The sequence below is a fragment of the Balaenoptera borealis genome (assembly GCF_965194805.1).
Source record: "Balaenoptera borealis genome assembly, chromosome: X".
Lineage (NCBI taxonomy): Eukaryota > Metazoa > Chordata > Mammalia > Artiodactyla > Balaenopteridae > Balaenoptera > Balaenoptera borealis.
Window position 1 is genome coordinate 92731557 of NC_138881.1, and position 14856 is coordinate 92746412.

Consider the following 14856-nt stretch of genomic DNA (forward strand, 5'->3'; position numbering starts at 1 on the left):
GCAGGAGAGACGCAAAAATAGTTAACGAAGAGAGTGTGGCAGAGAGGGGCATGGGAAGATGCTAAGTGTGATCTCCACTTACCCATCTTTGCCCACTGGTGGAGGCACGGGAAGGGGCTTCATGAAGCCTTTTTTTCCAACCAGCCAGAATGTCTCTTCTGTGCCTTTGCCCTTATTATAGAAAATACGGAAAATCTTAAACGTGCTATAACCAGTTTTCCTAAAGAAGTCCTTCTGGTCAATAGGGTGCAAATATTCCGTTTGGCTCAGAAACTGCCTCTACTTTCCCCTTATCACCACTCCCTGGAGTCTTCCTTCCTACACGGCTTCTTTGCCGTATATACCTAAGGCTCAGACAAGCTCCATAAGCTGCCACAGCGGCCAGATGAAGAGCGAACAGCATTTCAAGCTGTCATCCAGATGTTTTGTCTACCCGCTGCCACGCAGCTCCATATTTGGGAATACGTGGATGTTTCGCTTCATAGCAACCAAACATCTGTACGTTCAATCAAAGATTCCGTTTGTCATTTTTGCCATGATCTTTTGGAATTAGGCAACCCATTGTCTTTTGTATCTAGAGTACATACGTTCAGAGTCCACCTCCATCCCCAACACTCCACCATCCAATGGCCCTCACAAAACCCAAAAAGGGAATAGAAATGGAAAGCACGCCATGCAACTTTGATCTTAAGCCCAGGGCATCCTGACTGCTTTGAGAAGTCTGCATTTCTGCAATGTTCTTTTCTTCCTGCCAAGGGAGTCTTACAGAGAGACACCCCAGGGAGGCCTCCACCTACAGCCCCATTAGTTGACTGTCAAGAACCACAGGTCTGAGAAGAAGAAGGGAATGTAAACTCAAGCTCATTGCCCCAGAGCCTGAGTGATGACCTCAGAAGAGCCAAATTTTCTGCCTCTGCCCTGTCCTCCCCTCTTTCCAATCAACCCTCCTCAACAATGTGGTTCTCTCTCCTCCTTTCAATTCTCTTTTCTCTGTCCTCTCATTTTCCCCAATCCGTAAGGAAAAAATGTGTTTACTAAGACTGAGAAAAGTAATGGGATGTGTTTCCAACTCATTAATCTGAAATATGGTCTCACTCTCGGCAGATCTCATTTGGAACAGTTCTAAATAGTTTAACTTAGAAATTCCAATTAGGTTTGCCCCCTTTAAATATCAAATCCATTATTCTCTATTTTACATCACATATATCCATCCCTTAACAATCACGACAACAACCATAATAATAATTAGCACATTTAATTGGAGAATCACAAAGCATTTTGCAAATATTTGGTTCAAGGCTCTGAACGAGCCCTCCATGAGGCAAGTAGGAAGAGAATACCACAACAGCCCAACATCCATGAACAGGCAACCAACCCACCGTAAACCTAAACCTCAAATAATTGGACTGTTTGGGGCCACTCTGTTTTCAGAAGACGTGAGCAACTTGAAAATATGCTCCCATCACTCATTCTTACATTTATTCCACCCTTGTTGTGTCAGGGCTGGGAATACAGAGATGGCTCTGTCCTTAAGGAGCTCACAGTGTAATTAAATAAAAACAATTATCAGGCCATGTCTTGGGCCCTAAACAGAAGCCCAACCTTTCTGCCTCCTCAGCTCTTTGTTTTCCTTACAGAACCTAGTACAGTGTCTCGTACAGAACAGGTGCTCAGTAAATAGACTGTTCCATTAACTGGCACTCTCATTCCTTGAGTACTTGGAATACTCAAGGTGTCATTGGACCGCATTTTGGTAAAACATACTCTCAAAACTTGACCCCGACCCCCAGCCATAGTTGACTGTTTCTCTTGAGCTCTAGGGGCTATCAGGACCGCATGCCAATCCCCAAGGGAGATTTGCAGATGCCAGGATTGTCTAGATCTTTTGGTGAGTCCTGGGACATACTGGCATGCCAAAACTAATGGTTGCAAAATAGGATGGAAGTGTTATGGACTCAGGCAAGCTTCCAAATCAAAGAGTATGCTGGGGAGCTCCAGGGGTTCTCTGAGGTTTTGGAGCCCATCCAGGAGAATTCTTAGAATCCTAGCTCTCTGTTTACCCACCTTACTTTCAAAAGTCTGCTGAAGGTGGGGTGGGGGGGAACAAGTATGCAACAACTGAAGCCTAAAGCGAACTCTCTGACTCAGTATCAATCCCTAGGCAGTCCCAGAGACCTCCCAAATAATAGCACCTTACTTTGGCCTGACACTTTTAAGATACTTTGGCACCTCCTGTCTTATTTAATCCTCACAAAAACTGTGGAAAGTAGGTTTATTATTAACCTCATTCTGCAAATGGGGTCCCTGAGGTTTATGGTGATAAAGTGACTTGTCAATAAGCAGGCATAGCTGGGACTTGAACCCAACCCTACTAGACTACAAATTTTATTTATTTATTTTTTACTATGACTTTGCTATATTTTATTGAGGTAGAATTGACATACAACATTATATTAGTTTCATGTGTACAACATAATGATTCGATATTTGTATATATTGTGAAATGATCACAACAAGAAGTCTAGTTAACATCTTAGACTCCAAATTTTAAGTGTTCTTCCCTCTACACCATAAAGCTTTTCCAACACACTGGAGTCAAGGGGCAGGTCTAGAGGCCAAAAAGCAACTGCAGGGAATTTTAAAGCTTGTGATTAATGATCTTCCTGATAATCACAGGTCAGAAGAGGCCTCCATGTTGAGAAATGGAAGCACAGAGAAGATGAAGTTACTTGTCCAATGTCACACATTGAGTCATTGATGGGACAAGAATTACAGACCAGACCTTCTGACCTTCATGACTCTGTCAATCCAACTCATTACTTCTTAGCTCAGTTGCTGGTGTGTAAATGTCCACCTCTGGCAAGGACAACAGAAACCAGCTAAGAACAACCATTTGGGAAAATCTTTTCACAATGTCAACCTACCTAAAAGGCCCTGATATATGTGATAAACCTAGATATATACAAAGTCTCAGCAAGGAGCTTCAAACTTGTTAGGAAAACAGTAACTGAAACAAGACTCATTCATGTAAGAGAAGAGGTAATGAGACGACTTATCGCCAGGCCATTAGGAGAAAAATATTGAAAAAAGCAGAAATGGCCAGTTAAGCACTGATGATTCTGTGCCAGTATAGTACAAGAGGAGGTTGGAGTGGGCAGGGGAACAGCTTCCCAGAGAGTATGAGCTTCTTGTCTCCAAATGTGTCCTCCTCTAAACTTCCTCATTTTGGTCTCTTTCTTTGTACCCCCCTCCCACCCAATTACTCAACTTCTCTGTGTTCTCCTCTCTCAGCCAATCCAATCCACATCTTTGATCCCACTAAAAGAAACAACTTAAAGCGTCATCACTCCAGTGAAGGAAATGGGATGGGGGGTAGAGGGGGGAAGAGTGTTGTTGTTACTGGATCCAAGCCTTGAGCTGAAGAGAAGAGGCTCTGATGGAGGAATTTTAAGCCTCAGCCAGCTGGAAGGAGAGGATGTTTTTGGCCATCAGCTTTGAAATCACACCTGGCTGGCCATCAAATGTAGTCCTTCTGACCCAGGCACTAGAGCGATTCTTGCTTTCCAGCAGCAGTTTGGATGGGGGAGGAGGGGGCGGGGGGTGATGGAAATGTTGAATCAGAATTTCTAAAGTGTGCTGGTGATGTGGTCTTATTGGGGATATATTGCATGCCCTCAAAGGACAAGGAATCTTCTGTCCCCAAGTCCCTACTAGGTAATAGCCAACACCTGCCTCTGGCGGGGAGGTAGAGGTACAGAGACAGAAAAGATCTCCCCTCCTCTCCCTTCCTTTCTGTGGGTCTTACTTCCTATCCTTATCCTTCTTTTCATTGGCCTTTCCTTTCCCCTGGGGCACCCTCTGTTCTTCTCTCTCAGTATCTCCCTCTCAATCTCTCTTCCTCAGGAGGCCCCTGCCACCCCAATAACCAAGGCCTGACATGGCCTTAGGGGAAGCCTCTCCCAGCCTCTTCCCCCAAATTCCCTGGGGTAAGGGAAACTGTGAAGTTGCAGAGGGCCCTTTTGAAGTAGTCCTGCTTTTGTATGTGAACCACCCAAAGATGTGATTGCTCTTGACTGGTATTTGGGGGGTAATAAAAACCATGGGGATGGGGGTATATTTTTCCTTTTCAGTTTCAAAAGTGGCACCTCTTCAGCTCTTAAATTCTCTCTTAAATGCGGGAATCTGTGTCTAGTAATACAGGCAGGCAAGTGTTTCAGGAAACCAAGCCACCTTTGTCCTCTTCTGCTGAGAAATGACCAAATATATAGAGGGATCACAAACGCCTTGGGTGATTTGATTCATTGCCTAAGTAATATCGTCACCCACATCCTATCTTTGCGTTCTCTGCAGAGGTGGGAAAGAAACCTCTGTCCCCTAATAAGTGACCCATCTCCCCTGCTAGAAGATATTAAGGATCTATTGGAAGGGACAAACTAGGACTAGCCATAAAGGGAATTAATTGATCAACTAGAACCAGGCCTTCCAATCTTTGACTTCTGAAATCCTTTTATATGTAAATTGCCACTATTTGGGGTAGGCATGCAAATGACAGAAACAAATTGTGCATCATTCAGTGCCCGGATTTTGCTTTGCCCAAGAATAATCACTGAGGAAATAATTTTCATGGACAATGGTATCATAGAAAGACTACTGAATGGGAAGTCAGGCTTCCTGGGTTATGGCTTGACTCTGCTATCAACTGACTATATGACCCTAATCAAATTACTTCACCTTTTTGGGCCTTGGCTCTTCATCTGAAAATGGAGTTAAATTATCCAATCTCTAGAGTCTCTTACAGCTGGGACAACCAGGGGCCCTGGGGTACCCAGAGGAAGATGAAAAGAATCCAGTGGAAATGGTGAAAAAAGAAAAAGGAATATTACTATAATCCTGAATCCCAGATCAAGTGATAGTCTTAACAGAGAAAAGGCACTATAAAATGTTTGTCTTTCATCAGAACTGACTGGTCCTTGGGGAAAGACATAAAGCCTCTCTGTAAACAGGGGGTCAGTGTTGTGGATGAAAAATCAGAAAGGAGAGCCACCAAGCAGATGGACAGAAAACCCAAACTCCCCAATACTGTAGCACTGCCACATACTAAATGAAATGGAAGTTAGAAAATGTAAATAATAGTGCCGCTCACTGAAATGCCAAATTCTGGGCAATTTTTTAAGAGAGAAAAATGCAACTCCTAGTCAGAAAAATGCAGAGGGATTTTAACGATCCTTCTCACTGTAGCCATATTTTAAAGGAATGAAAAGTGAGGCAAAAAGGAACAGTCTTTTGGGAACCAGAAATGGAGCTGGAAATTCTGCCCAAATTATAGTCAGACACCCAGGTAAACTCTTTCAGCAGACCATGACCTCTCCAGGAGCAGGTGTGTCCAAGTGGTTTGACTCAAAAAACAAAAGGACATTATACCTTGAGCTCTGTCCTTCCTCGAAGCTCCACTTCATAGCCTTCACTCAGGGTTCGAAGAATTATCACCGTGCTGTGACTGACGTGAATGCGATAAGCTGTAAAAGCAAGAGAGGCATGACTTTGGATCTTTTCAGGTAAAATCAGTGAGAAAAATATTAATGTAATAAATGCCCCCACTTCTAAATGAACTAGACCCTAAACAAAGTCCCTGAGAGGGAGAGAGAGAGAGAGAGAGCTTTAGTTAGAGTTTCACAGGAGGAGGGGAGGGAGATGGATGGCCTTCCTCACCAGGCCAAACACCAAATAAAACATTAGCTGTAGCACCTATCAGCCTCCTAGACACTATCTCAGATGAAAGACCATGCAGTAGAAAGGTGTTCATTCAACTTGAGGTTTGAGATGAAGAAAAAAGCAACCACTACTTTGCTCTCAGCTGAAGCGTGACCTCCTCTGAGGGAAGTTAAGCTTCAGCAGCCACTCTCACAGGCTGCTGCCGGGACTGAACCCCCAAGGTTTGCACATCCTACTTAAGAGGCAAAAGGGTGTCTCTTCCATATACATCCATCCAACTGTCTTTCAATATTGCTGAACTTAAAATAAAACATCAGTGAGAAATGTCCCAAGACCTCTGCCAACACTCTGTGGTGACTACATCTATAGCTGTCCTTTGGGTGTGTGCCTCTAGCTGTGTACACACATGAATGGATTATTTTCCAACTAATAATCCCAACTTGGGATGAGAGCTTTATATGAGGAACTATGACTAAAACTTCTTTTTAGAAATTAAGTGTAATTCTTTGGTGAAGAACAATCATTGAACTGAGGTAGGGTCCTTAGCTGTCCTGAAAACTGTCATCCTGTGAAGTAAGACCTTGTTCAAGTTGTGTTCAATAAAAGTCCAAGACAGTCTCACACACACTTGAGAAAGTAACTCTTTTAGAATCTGAGTAGCAAGTCATGGCTGAAAAGAACTGCAAGAAATTTCTGCTGTGTTCTACAATGACTTTCCTTCTCTTGACAGCTCAGTATTGTTTGTATCTTCCTCACTACCTCATGGTCACCCAAAACCTCTGCTCCAAAAAGCTTGTCCCATCCTTAAAATTCACCTAGTGTGTCCCTAGCCAGCCCTATGTGTGACATTCCACTAGCATCTTGTTGTGAGGGAACATTTCAGTAGAATAATCCTACTGATGGGGAACGCACAGCTCAATACGGAGAGATGGCTCATTCCAACCACCGTCCAGTTGTGTGGCAAGGAAGGTCACTCCAGGGCTGGGTTACTAGTCACTTCCGCCCCAGAATCAGTAGATTCAACTGAGCATAGAGGAGGTATTGATGAAATTGATTTTTTAAAAAAATAGACCTATGACACGTCCTAGTCTCATATCCAACATGAAGTTAGTCTACCTCTTTACAGATCTTCACTCAGGAGTGGCGCTTAATGTCGTGTTTCAGTCACACACTGCTGTGCATGATTCACTCCATTTTCTCCTTCCTAGCCGATCACTGGACAAGGTGCTGCCCGAATCTGAAAATTCACTTTCTGCTCTCAACTCTGTATTTCCAACGTGACATGTGTGGAGTGGGTTTCCCTGGTGAAGACCAGAATATGACTTCAGTGTTCTACAAGCTTACAGCAGTCCAGAGTACGGTGCCAAATCTGCATTGCGTTTCCATGATCAATTTCACTTCATCTTGGGTTGCACTTCCAGAGCAAAGTTATATGCGTGCAGCAGTTCCTGGATGACTCCTTCCATGGCCTCTGCCATATCTGTGGAGTTCGAAGACTTTCCCAGATGTCAGAAAATTTATTCTGACAACAGCTTCTAAGAAGTTCCATGCTGCCTCCTTAATCATGGCTGCACAGGCTAGATTGACTAAGACTGGAGCCATTGTGCAAGGCTGTTTCCACACATGAGTGATGAGGAGGGGGGTCAGACAGGGCACCACCTACTGTGATATAGGCCACCATCATCAGGGACTTGTTTACGTATATTGCTGAAGTTTGGGAAGAGCTTGTCTTGCTTAGTAGCTGCCAGAGCCAGGGCTGCTAAGGGCTTAAGTGGGTTTTTTTAAATGTAAAATCCATGAAAACTATATATAGAATCTATTGTGGTTCTTGATGCTTTTTTTATACTAGCTTGAACGAATCGCTTTGCTCAACCATAATATAGGTAAAGCACATTTTGATTCTGACATTGCCTTAATAGTAGCAGGAAATAACCAAGGAAGAGTTGCCAGCAGTGCACAAATGACATAATGGTTTGTACAGTTTTCTTCTCAAAGAAGTAGGGAGAAATGGTATCTTTGATACCATGCCTGTTTTGGTAGAAGCTAAGAGTTTTATATACAGGCAAGTTGAAATTAATTATTTCAGAATTCCAAGCTCCTTAGATTGAGGGATTATTGCTAGCTAAACTTGAGGGCGCTATTTGATGAAGCCAGAACTCCTGGGGTCGTAATGAGTTCAAAAAGAGGACTAGAGCAGCAAACAGCAGCTGGCTGGGAGACAGCTGGGTCTGGGTGTGTCTCCACAAACTAGCTGAAAAACTGAAAAATGTCAGTCCCTTACCTATTTCCTTTTTCAATATGACGCTCCCAAACCCACCGGGTTGGCCAATTTGTTCCTTTACCCAAAGGATTTTTTTGAGTTGTTTTGATCAAATTGTCTGGCTGTTTCAGCGTCACCTAGCTACAGCTTCACGTCTAGAACAACATCATGTTCAATCCAACATCACCCCCTGCTGGTTTGCCATTAGAGACCAAAATAATGTGTGTTAAATCTTCATCTTCTCAAGTTATCTTTGATTTTTCTTTGAAACATTAAAACATCTCTCTGCTCTCTTTCCCCTCTCTTTTTTAAGAAAATATTTATTTATTTATTTATTTATTTTTATTTGGCTGTGCCGGGTCTTAGTTGTGGCTTGGGCGGTTTTTAGTTGCGGCATGTGGGATCTAGTTCCCTGACCAGGGATCGAACCTGGGCCCCCTGCATTGGGAGCGCGGAGTCTTAATCACTGGACCACCAGGGAAGTCCCTCTTTCCCCTCTCTTGAGGAAGAATCACTTTGTCAGTAACAGGAGGTTACCATCCCATCCATCCCTCTAGAAGTACTCACGTAACCCTGTTGATTCCATCCGAGAAGCTGTGTTCACAGTGTCTCCAAATAAGCAGTATCTGGGCATGGTGAGGCCCACCACTCCAGCAGCAACCGGCCCTGTAGAGTAGCAGGCAATTGGGAGTATAGTCAACAGGTATGCATCCAATGCTAATAGAGGAACACTGCCAAGGGAAGGAATGCAGCTGCATAAAAGAATAAAGTTGCCACTAAATAGCTCTGGGCATCTGAAGGAAGTCTTAGAGTGAGTAATGAACTCTTTGCCCTACCAGAAAGCAAATTTATAACGATGAAGAAATGATTACCCTTCTGATTTATACCTTTGTTCCAAGTAACAGTTACACCCAAGATGCTTATATCTGTCAACAGGGACAAATAAGCATTAAACCCAATCAGAAAAGCCTGGGCAGGGATTCAGGATCCAAACATGTTTGTTGCAAGGGAAAAAATGTGACTCTTTCTTGTGCCTTAGGGTTGGAAGGAGGGATCTCATAGGGCTGTCTCCCAAATTGTGTCTATAAAGAGAATTATTGCTAAGACAGTTGGAAAATCTGAAAAGAAGTAGAGTTGACATTCAACCATTTGTGTTAGGTGCATGGAAGAGTAGTATATAAAGATAATCTGAGAATATTTTCTATTTGCCCTTAGAATGGTTTTTGTTCTTACATTTTAATACGATCATGTTAAGTGTTCAGAGAGTGAACATTACTTGAAAAAATCTCAGCAACCATACTGAAAACCTAGTTCAAGATGATCTAGACATTTCTCTACCTTCACCTTTCTGGTCTCTGTTCTGTTTCTATGTGAAAAGTGTTCAGCATTATCTTTTTGCTGTTTCCTGAATTAGAGAAAATAATTAAGTGTTTTTGCTTCAAAAAGTTCTTTCTGAACATTAATTTTTAAGAATAAAAGTAAATAAAAGTTATGTTTCTCATTTTAATTCATTTCTCACCCATTAAGAAGCATTCATTAAGCCCTGAGCTAGGCACCAAGGGGAATGAAAAGTGTAGCACATGGTCTCAGTTCTCCAGGAGTTTATAATCTAATTGAAGAGAAGAGACTACCAAACTGGAAGCAATTAAGCAAAAACCCAAGACAATGTATGGCTGAGGCAAGATAAATGGCACGGGCAAAAGTGCTCTAATAGTTTAGAAAATGGGGGAGGGGTTGCTTATTAAGACCTGGTTCAGTCAAAAATGGCCCAATGGAGAAGGCAAGATTTGATTTGGATCTTGATGGGGGGTAGGATTTGAGTAGGAGAAAAGGGACATAAATCAAAGGTTTGTGGTTGGGACTGAGCATGGAATTTTGGGAAGCTCTTAGAGAAAGCAGTCTGCTTAGTTCAGGTGCCTAAGGAGAAACTAGAGACAAGTTTGGCTATTGGGTTGTACAAGATGGCGGACCTTGAATCATTAGAGAATTTTGAGCAGGGAATTACATGATGAAAATCCTTTTTCTTTTTTTTTTTCTCAGGTCAGTGTATAGAACGCATCGAAAGGGGAGAAAGTAAAACCAGGGAAAACTGTTAAGTGTAATAGCAGTAATTCAAGCACAAGGTTGTAAGTACTGGAAAGGAGGTGATGATGGACGGAGGGCAAAAAGGAGTGATAAAAGAGAGACATTATCAAAGGAGAAGTGTTGACTGTCTGATTGACAACCATGAGGAAATTGGCATGGGCTTATGAGCTTACACTGGTTTGTGGGAAAAGATGACTTGAAGCTTTAGATATGCAGAATTTGAAGTAATGGTGAATCATCCAAGAAGAGATGTGCTGAGGGGGGTTGTTGATGTGAAACTGAAGCACAAATGGGAGAGGAAGGCTTTTCTTTAAAAGAAAAATACTGAAAACCTGCTATGTGCTAAGCATTCAGGATACAAAAATGAGTAAGATCTGGTTCCTGCCATCAAGGAGCTTACAGTCTAATGGAAGGACAGGCAAGCAAACACAGATACGGTGATGACTATGAGAAGGATGGATAGAAAGAAGCAAGAGTGGAAGCAAGAAGATGCTATTGCAGTGATCCAGGCAAGAGATGCTGGTGGCCTAGACTTAAGTAGTGAGAGTCAAGAAGAGAAAGACAGAATCAAGAAATACTGAAAAGGTAAAACATTTAAGACTTAGTCATTGGTTGAATGGTGAAGGTCAGGGTGAGGGAGGAGTCAAGGAGGGTGACACTCAAGACTAACTGGAATAACTAGGTGAATGGTGGTGACACCAACTGAAATAGAAAATAAGTACAGGAAGAGGAAGCTGATTATGTGGGAAGAAAATCACTCTGTTTTGGATCTGTTGAGTCTGAGGTCTGTGTGGAACATTCAAGTGGAAATGTCAGTAGAAAGTCTGATATATAGGGCTGAAGCTTAAGGGAGAAGACCGGTGCTGAAGTTGTAGAGTTGGAAGTCATCAGCACACAAGTGGTAGTTAAACCATAGACATGGATGAGATGATGCAGAAGAGCATATAAGGGGAGAGAAACAGTGGATGAAAGACAGAAACCTGAGGCATATCAATATTTAAGGGACAGATAAAGACAGAAGAGATTATCAGACAATGGTAGAAATGGAAGCCAGGTTGGAGTGGGTTGAGAAATGAATTCGAGGTCAGGACATACAGAGAGCAAGGAGATCACAGCTCAGAGCTTTGCAGAAAATGTGGGAGCAGTTAGAGAGCAGGGATTGCTAAGAGAGCCAGTAAATGAAATGGAGAAGAAGAATTCAGAGAGTGACAAGCAGGTCATAAAAGCCAACTGAGGGAGAATCGTCAAGAATATCAAATGCTGCAGAGATAAGGGCAGACTAGGACTGGGAAAAGTGGTAAGGGCTAAAGCCAGATTGCAAAGGGGCTAAAGAGGCAATGGATAGTGAAGAAATGGCATGATAAATGTCAATCATTCTTCTACAACATTTGGTAGGAAAGGGATGAAAATGATGGGAGAAGAAAAGGAACCTAGAAGAACAAAGCAAAGATAAAGAGGAGGGGAGTAAAGAGGGGAGCAAGAGGCTAGTAGGTGAGAGACCTGTGAAGATACCTGTGAATGTGAAGATAGGTGGAAAGGGTACAGTGAAGGGGAGTCCTGAAGACGTTCAAGCAAGTGAAGAGGCGTGTGGGAGAAAAATACTCCAGGAGTTGAGATTTTAACGAATTAAAGGAATTATCCTAAATACCACATGTGCAGGTTGGTCTTGTATCATAGTCAAACATGGAACTGTTGTCTCTAACAAGAAAGGTAGACTGGAAGGGTTTGGTACCTAGAACAAGGGCTGCTGCCCACTGGGGTAGGACAGGTGCTGGGAAGAGCGTAAACTTGGGGAGACATAAAGGAATGATGTAGCACTAGACACCTGGATAATCCAGCTGCCAATAATCAGGGGAGAGCTACCCTCTTCCTCCCGTTTCTAGCCTTCCCTTGAGGTGCATGGGAATGTCTTCTCTTGCTTTAGCTGCTGGTTGTTACCTGAGTGCAGGCCTATTCGAATCCGGACTGGCACCTCTGGCATGTGCCGCATCCTGAAGGTACCCACGGAGCTGAGGATATCTAGGGACATGTTTGCAATCTCGGCTGCATGCCTCATGCCATTCCTCTTTGGGAGGCCTGAGGCCACCATGTAAGCGTCTCCAATGGTCTCTACCTGGAAATCAGGGGAAATAGAATTAGCAAGTAAATAACGTGTGTGTGTGTGTGTGTGTGTGTGTGTGTTTTCACAGAGCTTAAAGGGTATGATGGAGGCCAAGTGTTCTTCTTGTAAAGTGAGGAAGCCAGAGAGAGGCTGTCAGTGCTTCACAGGCCTGCCTGTGCATTAGAATCACTTAAGGAGCGTCACTTAAAAAAATACTGATGTCCCGGTCCCATACCTGTAGATTCTGCAGCTACTTCTCAGGTTCCTGTCTGACCCTAGAGAATTATCAGGCTCCAAATAATTCATCCTAGGAGAAGGTGCTTTCCCAGCAAGCATTTCTCTAGGTGATTTCGGGTCTATAAGCTAGAACAGCCTTAAGGAAAGTATAGGGAAAAGGAAAGGAAGGAGGTGAAAGATTCTGTTCCTTCTGCTTTGCCTCGCTAATATGATGGAGTTAGTTTTGCAGTCTCCTTGTGTGTGAGAACTCAGTCTTTTCCCACCAGCTCCCTCCTCCTGTCCTAGTGCTACCTCTCAAAGATGCAGCAATACTAGCCCTCAACTGCTTTGCAGGGACAGTTAGAGCTGGACACCTGTAAATAAAGGCGAATGAATCTGTGCTCCTCATCTTCCCCACAGAAGTGTACTCACTCTTTTAGGTGATTAGCAAGGTGAAACTTTTCAAGTAAATCCAAAAGATAAGTAAGCTGAGGGGACTTCTATGAAATGTGCCTGTCAGACTCTGCTAGTACAAGTTTGGATCCAGTTAAAATCTATGTTCTCCTAAAGAACTGAACTCACAGAGTGCCATAGTTAAGAGCATGAAATTCTGAAGTCATACAGCCTCGTTTAGAATTGCAGATGCACCATTTACAACCTGTGTGGCTTTAGTCACGTAATTTAACCTCTCTGTGCTTCAGTATCCTTACCTGTAAAATAGGGATAATGACAGCACCTACCTCCTAGAATTTTCTAAGTACTAAATAATATACGTCAAAGCACTGAAAACCTGTCTGGTGGACAATAAGTGCAAGCCATTAGCACCACCGCCATCATTATCACCACATCATCATCGTCAAACTGACGTGTCTTGAAACAAGTCATAGGATTGTGCCTATGACTCAGCTCCAGAGAAAATTTCCTAATTGGCAATAGGCCCCTCATCATGACTTCCTATGTAGCCAATAACAGTGATCCTTTGCACCTATGGTACTTTGTACCTCAGGATGCTTCCACTCAGGGCCTCCTATACCTGGTGCAATTTGAGAAAAGGATCCCTGCTCTCAGATAAGCATGCCTACCTGCACGGAGGAAGGCAACAGTACAATGCAAATACTATATGGGAGGGAGAAACTCACTGGCTGGCCGTTATCATTGACTGGTGGTTGACGCTTCAGCTTTAATGAGTCGGTCATCCAGGAGCCCCCAGGAATATGGATGAGAAAGTTAGAAAGGCACGGAGCACGGCCACTGCTTGGCCTTGGTGTGGGACTGCTGGGGGGAATTGTGGGTTGTATAAACCAGCCTAAGGACACAGAAAGGGAAGAGGAGGTATATAGAAAGGGGTCTGGCTGAGATGGAGTGGTAGTAGGAGAACTGAAACTGAAAACCAATCACTAACTTCATAATTTTGTAGCAGCCTTCTTACTTCCATTTCAGATTATCAAGTGCCAGGGGAGGTGATTCCAATTTTACAGGGAAGGAAAATGAAAACACAAACGGTTTTGGTAACTCGCTGCTGGTTCAATTTTTATTTCCTTTGCACTGTGTTGTTTTTATTAAAAATGACTGAAAACTTAGATTCCATTTTTGGATGTATATAGCCCTACTCTGTCCTGAAAACAGCCCACTAGCTTCTTACTGCAGCCGTGAAGTATCAAAATACCTAACAACCTCATTCCCAAGACCCCCAACAATTGTCTGAACAGTATCAGCTGGATTGATTAAACCAGAGGCTGTGTTACTGCCCACACCGAGTCATCTTTGATTTTAGTTTCAACTGAATTAGCTTTCAGTGATTTGTTTTTCTCTTCAGGCTGCTCGAGTTCAACAAGTTAAGACAGGTAGTCTGATTCCATGGATTTTTCCTCCACCGTGGTTTCCATGTGTGCTTCTTGATTAGTTTGCAGCTCCTGCTGATTGACAGGTATGATGTCTGTTTCTGAGCCCTATTTAGGCAGCTTGGCCTAGCCCCGAGGCTCTCTACTTGACCTGAAAGGGCCCTGTCTAATCTGAGATAAACACACTGCCCTGTGTGTGATTTGAGAGTTGGAACATTTCAGACTACTGTGAAGGATCCAATGAATGGAGCTACTCATTCTCCAGCTCTACTTGGGTTCCTGGGACAGAGGAGCTGTCTAAACTGTGGGATGCCTGGGGCATCTTTCTCCATCAATAAAACTAGTAACCATGTTGCAGACGTGGAAATGTTCCTGTGTAGCTATGAGATTTTTAGTCATTTTCTGCCTAGAGACAGGACGACACATACAATCAAGGGTAAAGAAGCATGGCACTGAAATGAGTGAATGTAGTCATCTGTTCTGTACTCATCTTCTGCAACCTTTGAAAGGAAGAGTGGAAATTGACAGGCTGGAGGGGTGGGGGGAAGTGGAAGCAGTGGGTCGCAACCTCACAATTAATCACTTCCCAAGACCTCAGACCACTAGGTGGGCTTTAGGTTACCCTATAGCAATCCCAGAGA

The 14856-nt window shown here is 43.2% G+C and overlaps 1 protein-coding gene and 1 long non-coding RNA gene across 2 annotated transcripts in view; both read right to left on the reverse strand.

The window, feature by feature from the left end:
* LOC309620846 overlaps positions 1-14856 on the reverse strand; it is a 589684-nt gene that overhangs the window by 108640 nt on the left and 466188 nt on the right. The gene's annotated exons all lie outside the window — the stretch shown is intronic.
* GUCY2F (guanylate cyclase 2F, retinal) overlaps positions 1-14856 on the reverse strand; it is a gene marked incomplete at its 5' end in the record, with an annotated part of 89683 nt that overhangs the window by 11268 nt on the left and 63559 nt on the right. The window contains 4 exons of the mRNA XM_082377796.1: positions 83-171; positions 5422-5516; positions 8540-8638; positions 11996-12170. Coding sequence (XP_082233922.1) covers positions 83-171; positions 5422-5516; positions 8540-8638; positions 11996-12170 — 458 coding nt within the window. The remainder of the gene's footprint in view (positions 1-82; positions 172-5421; positions 5517-8539; positions 8639-11995; positions 12171-14856) is intronic.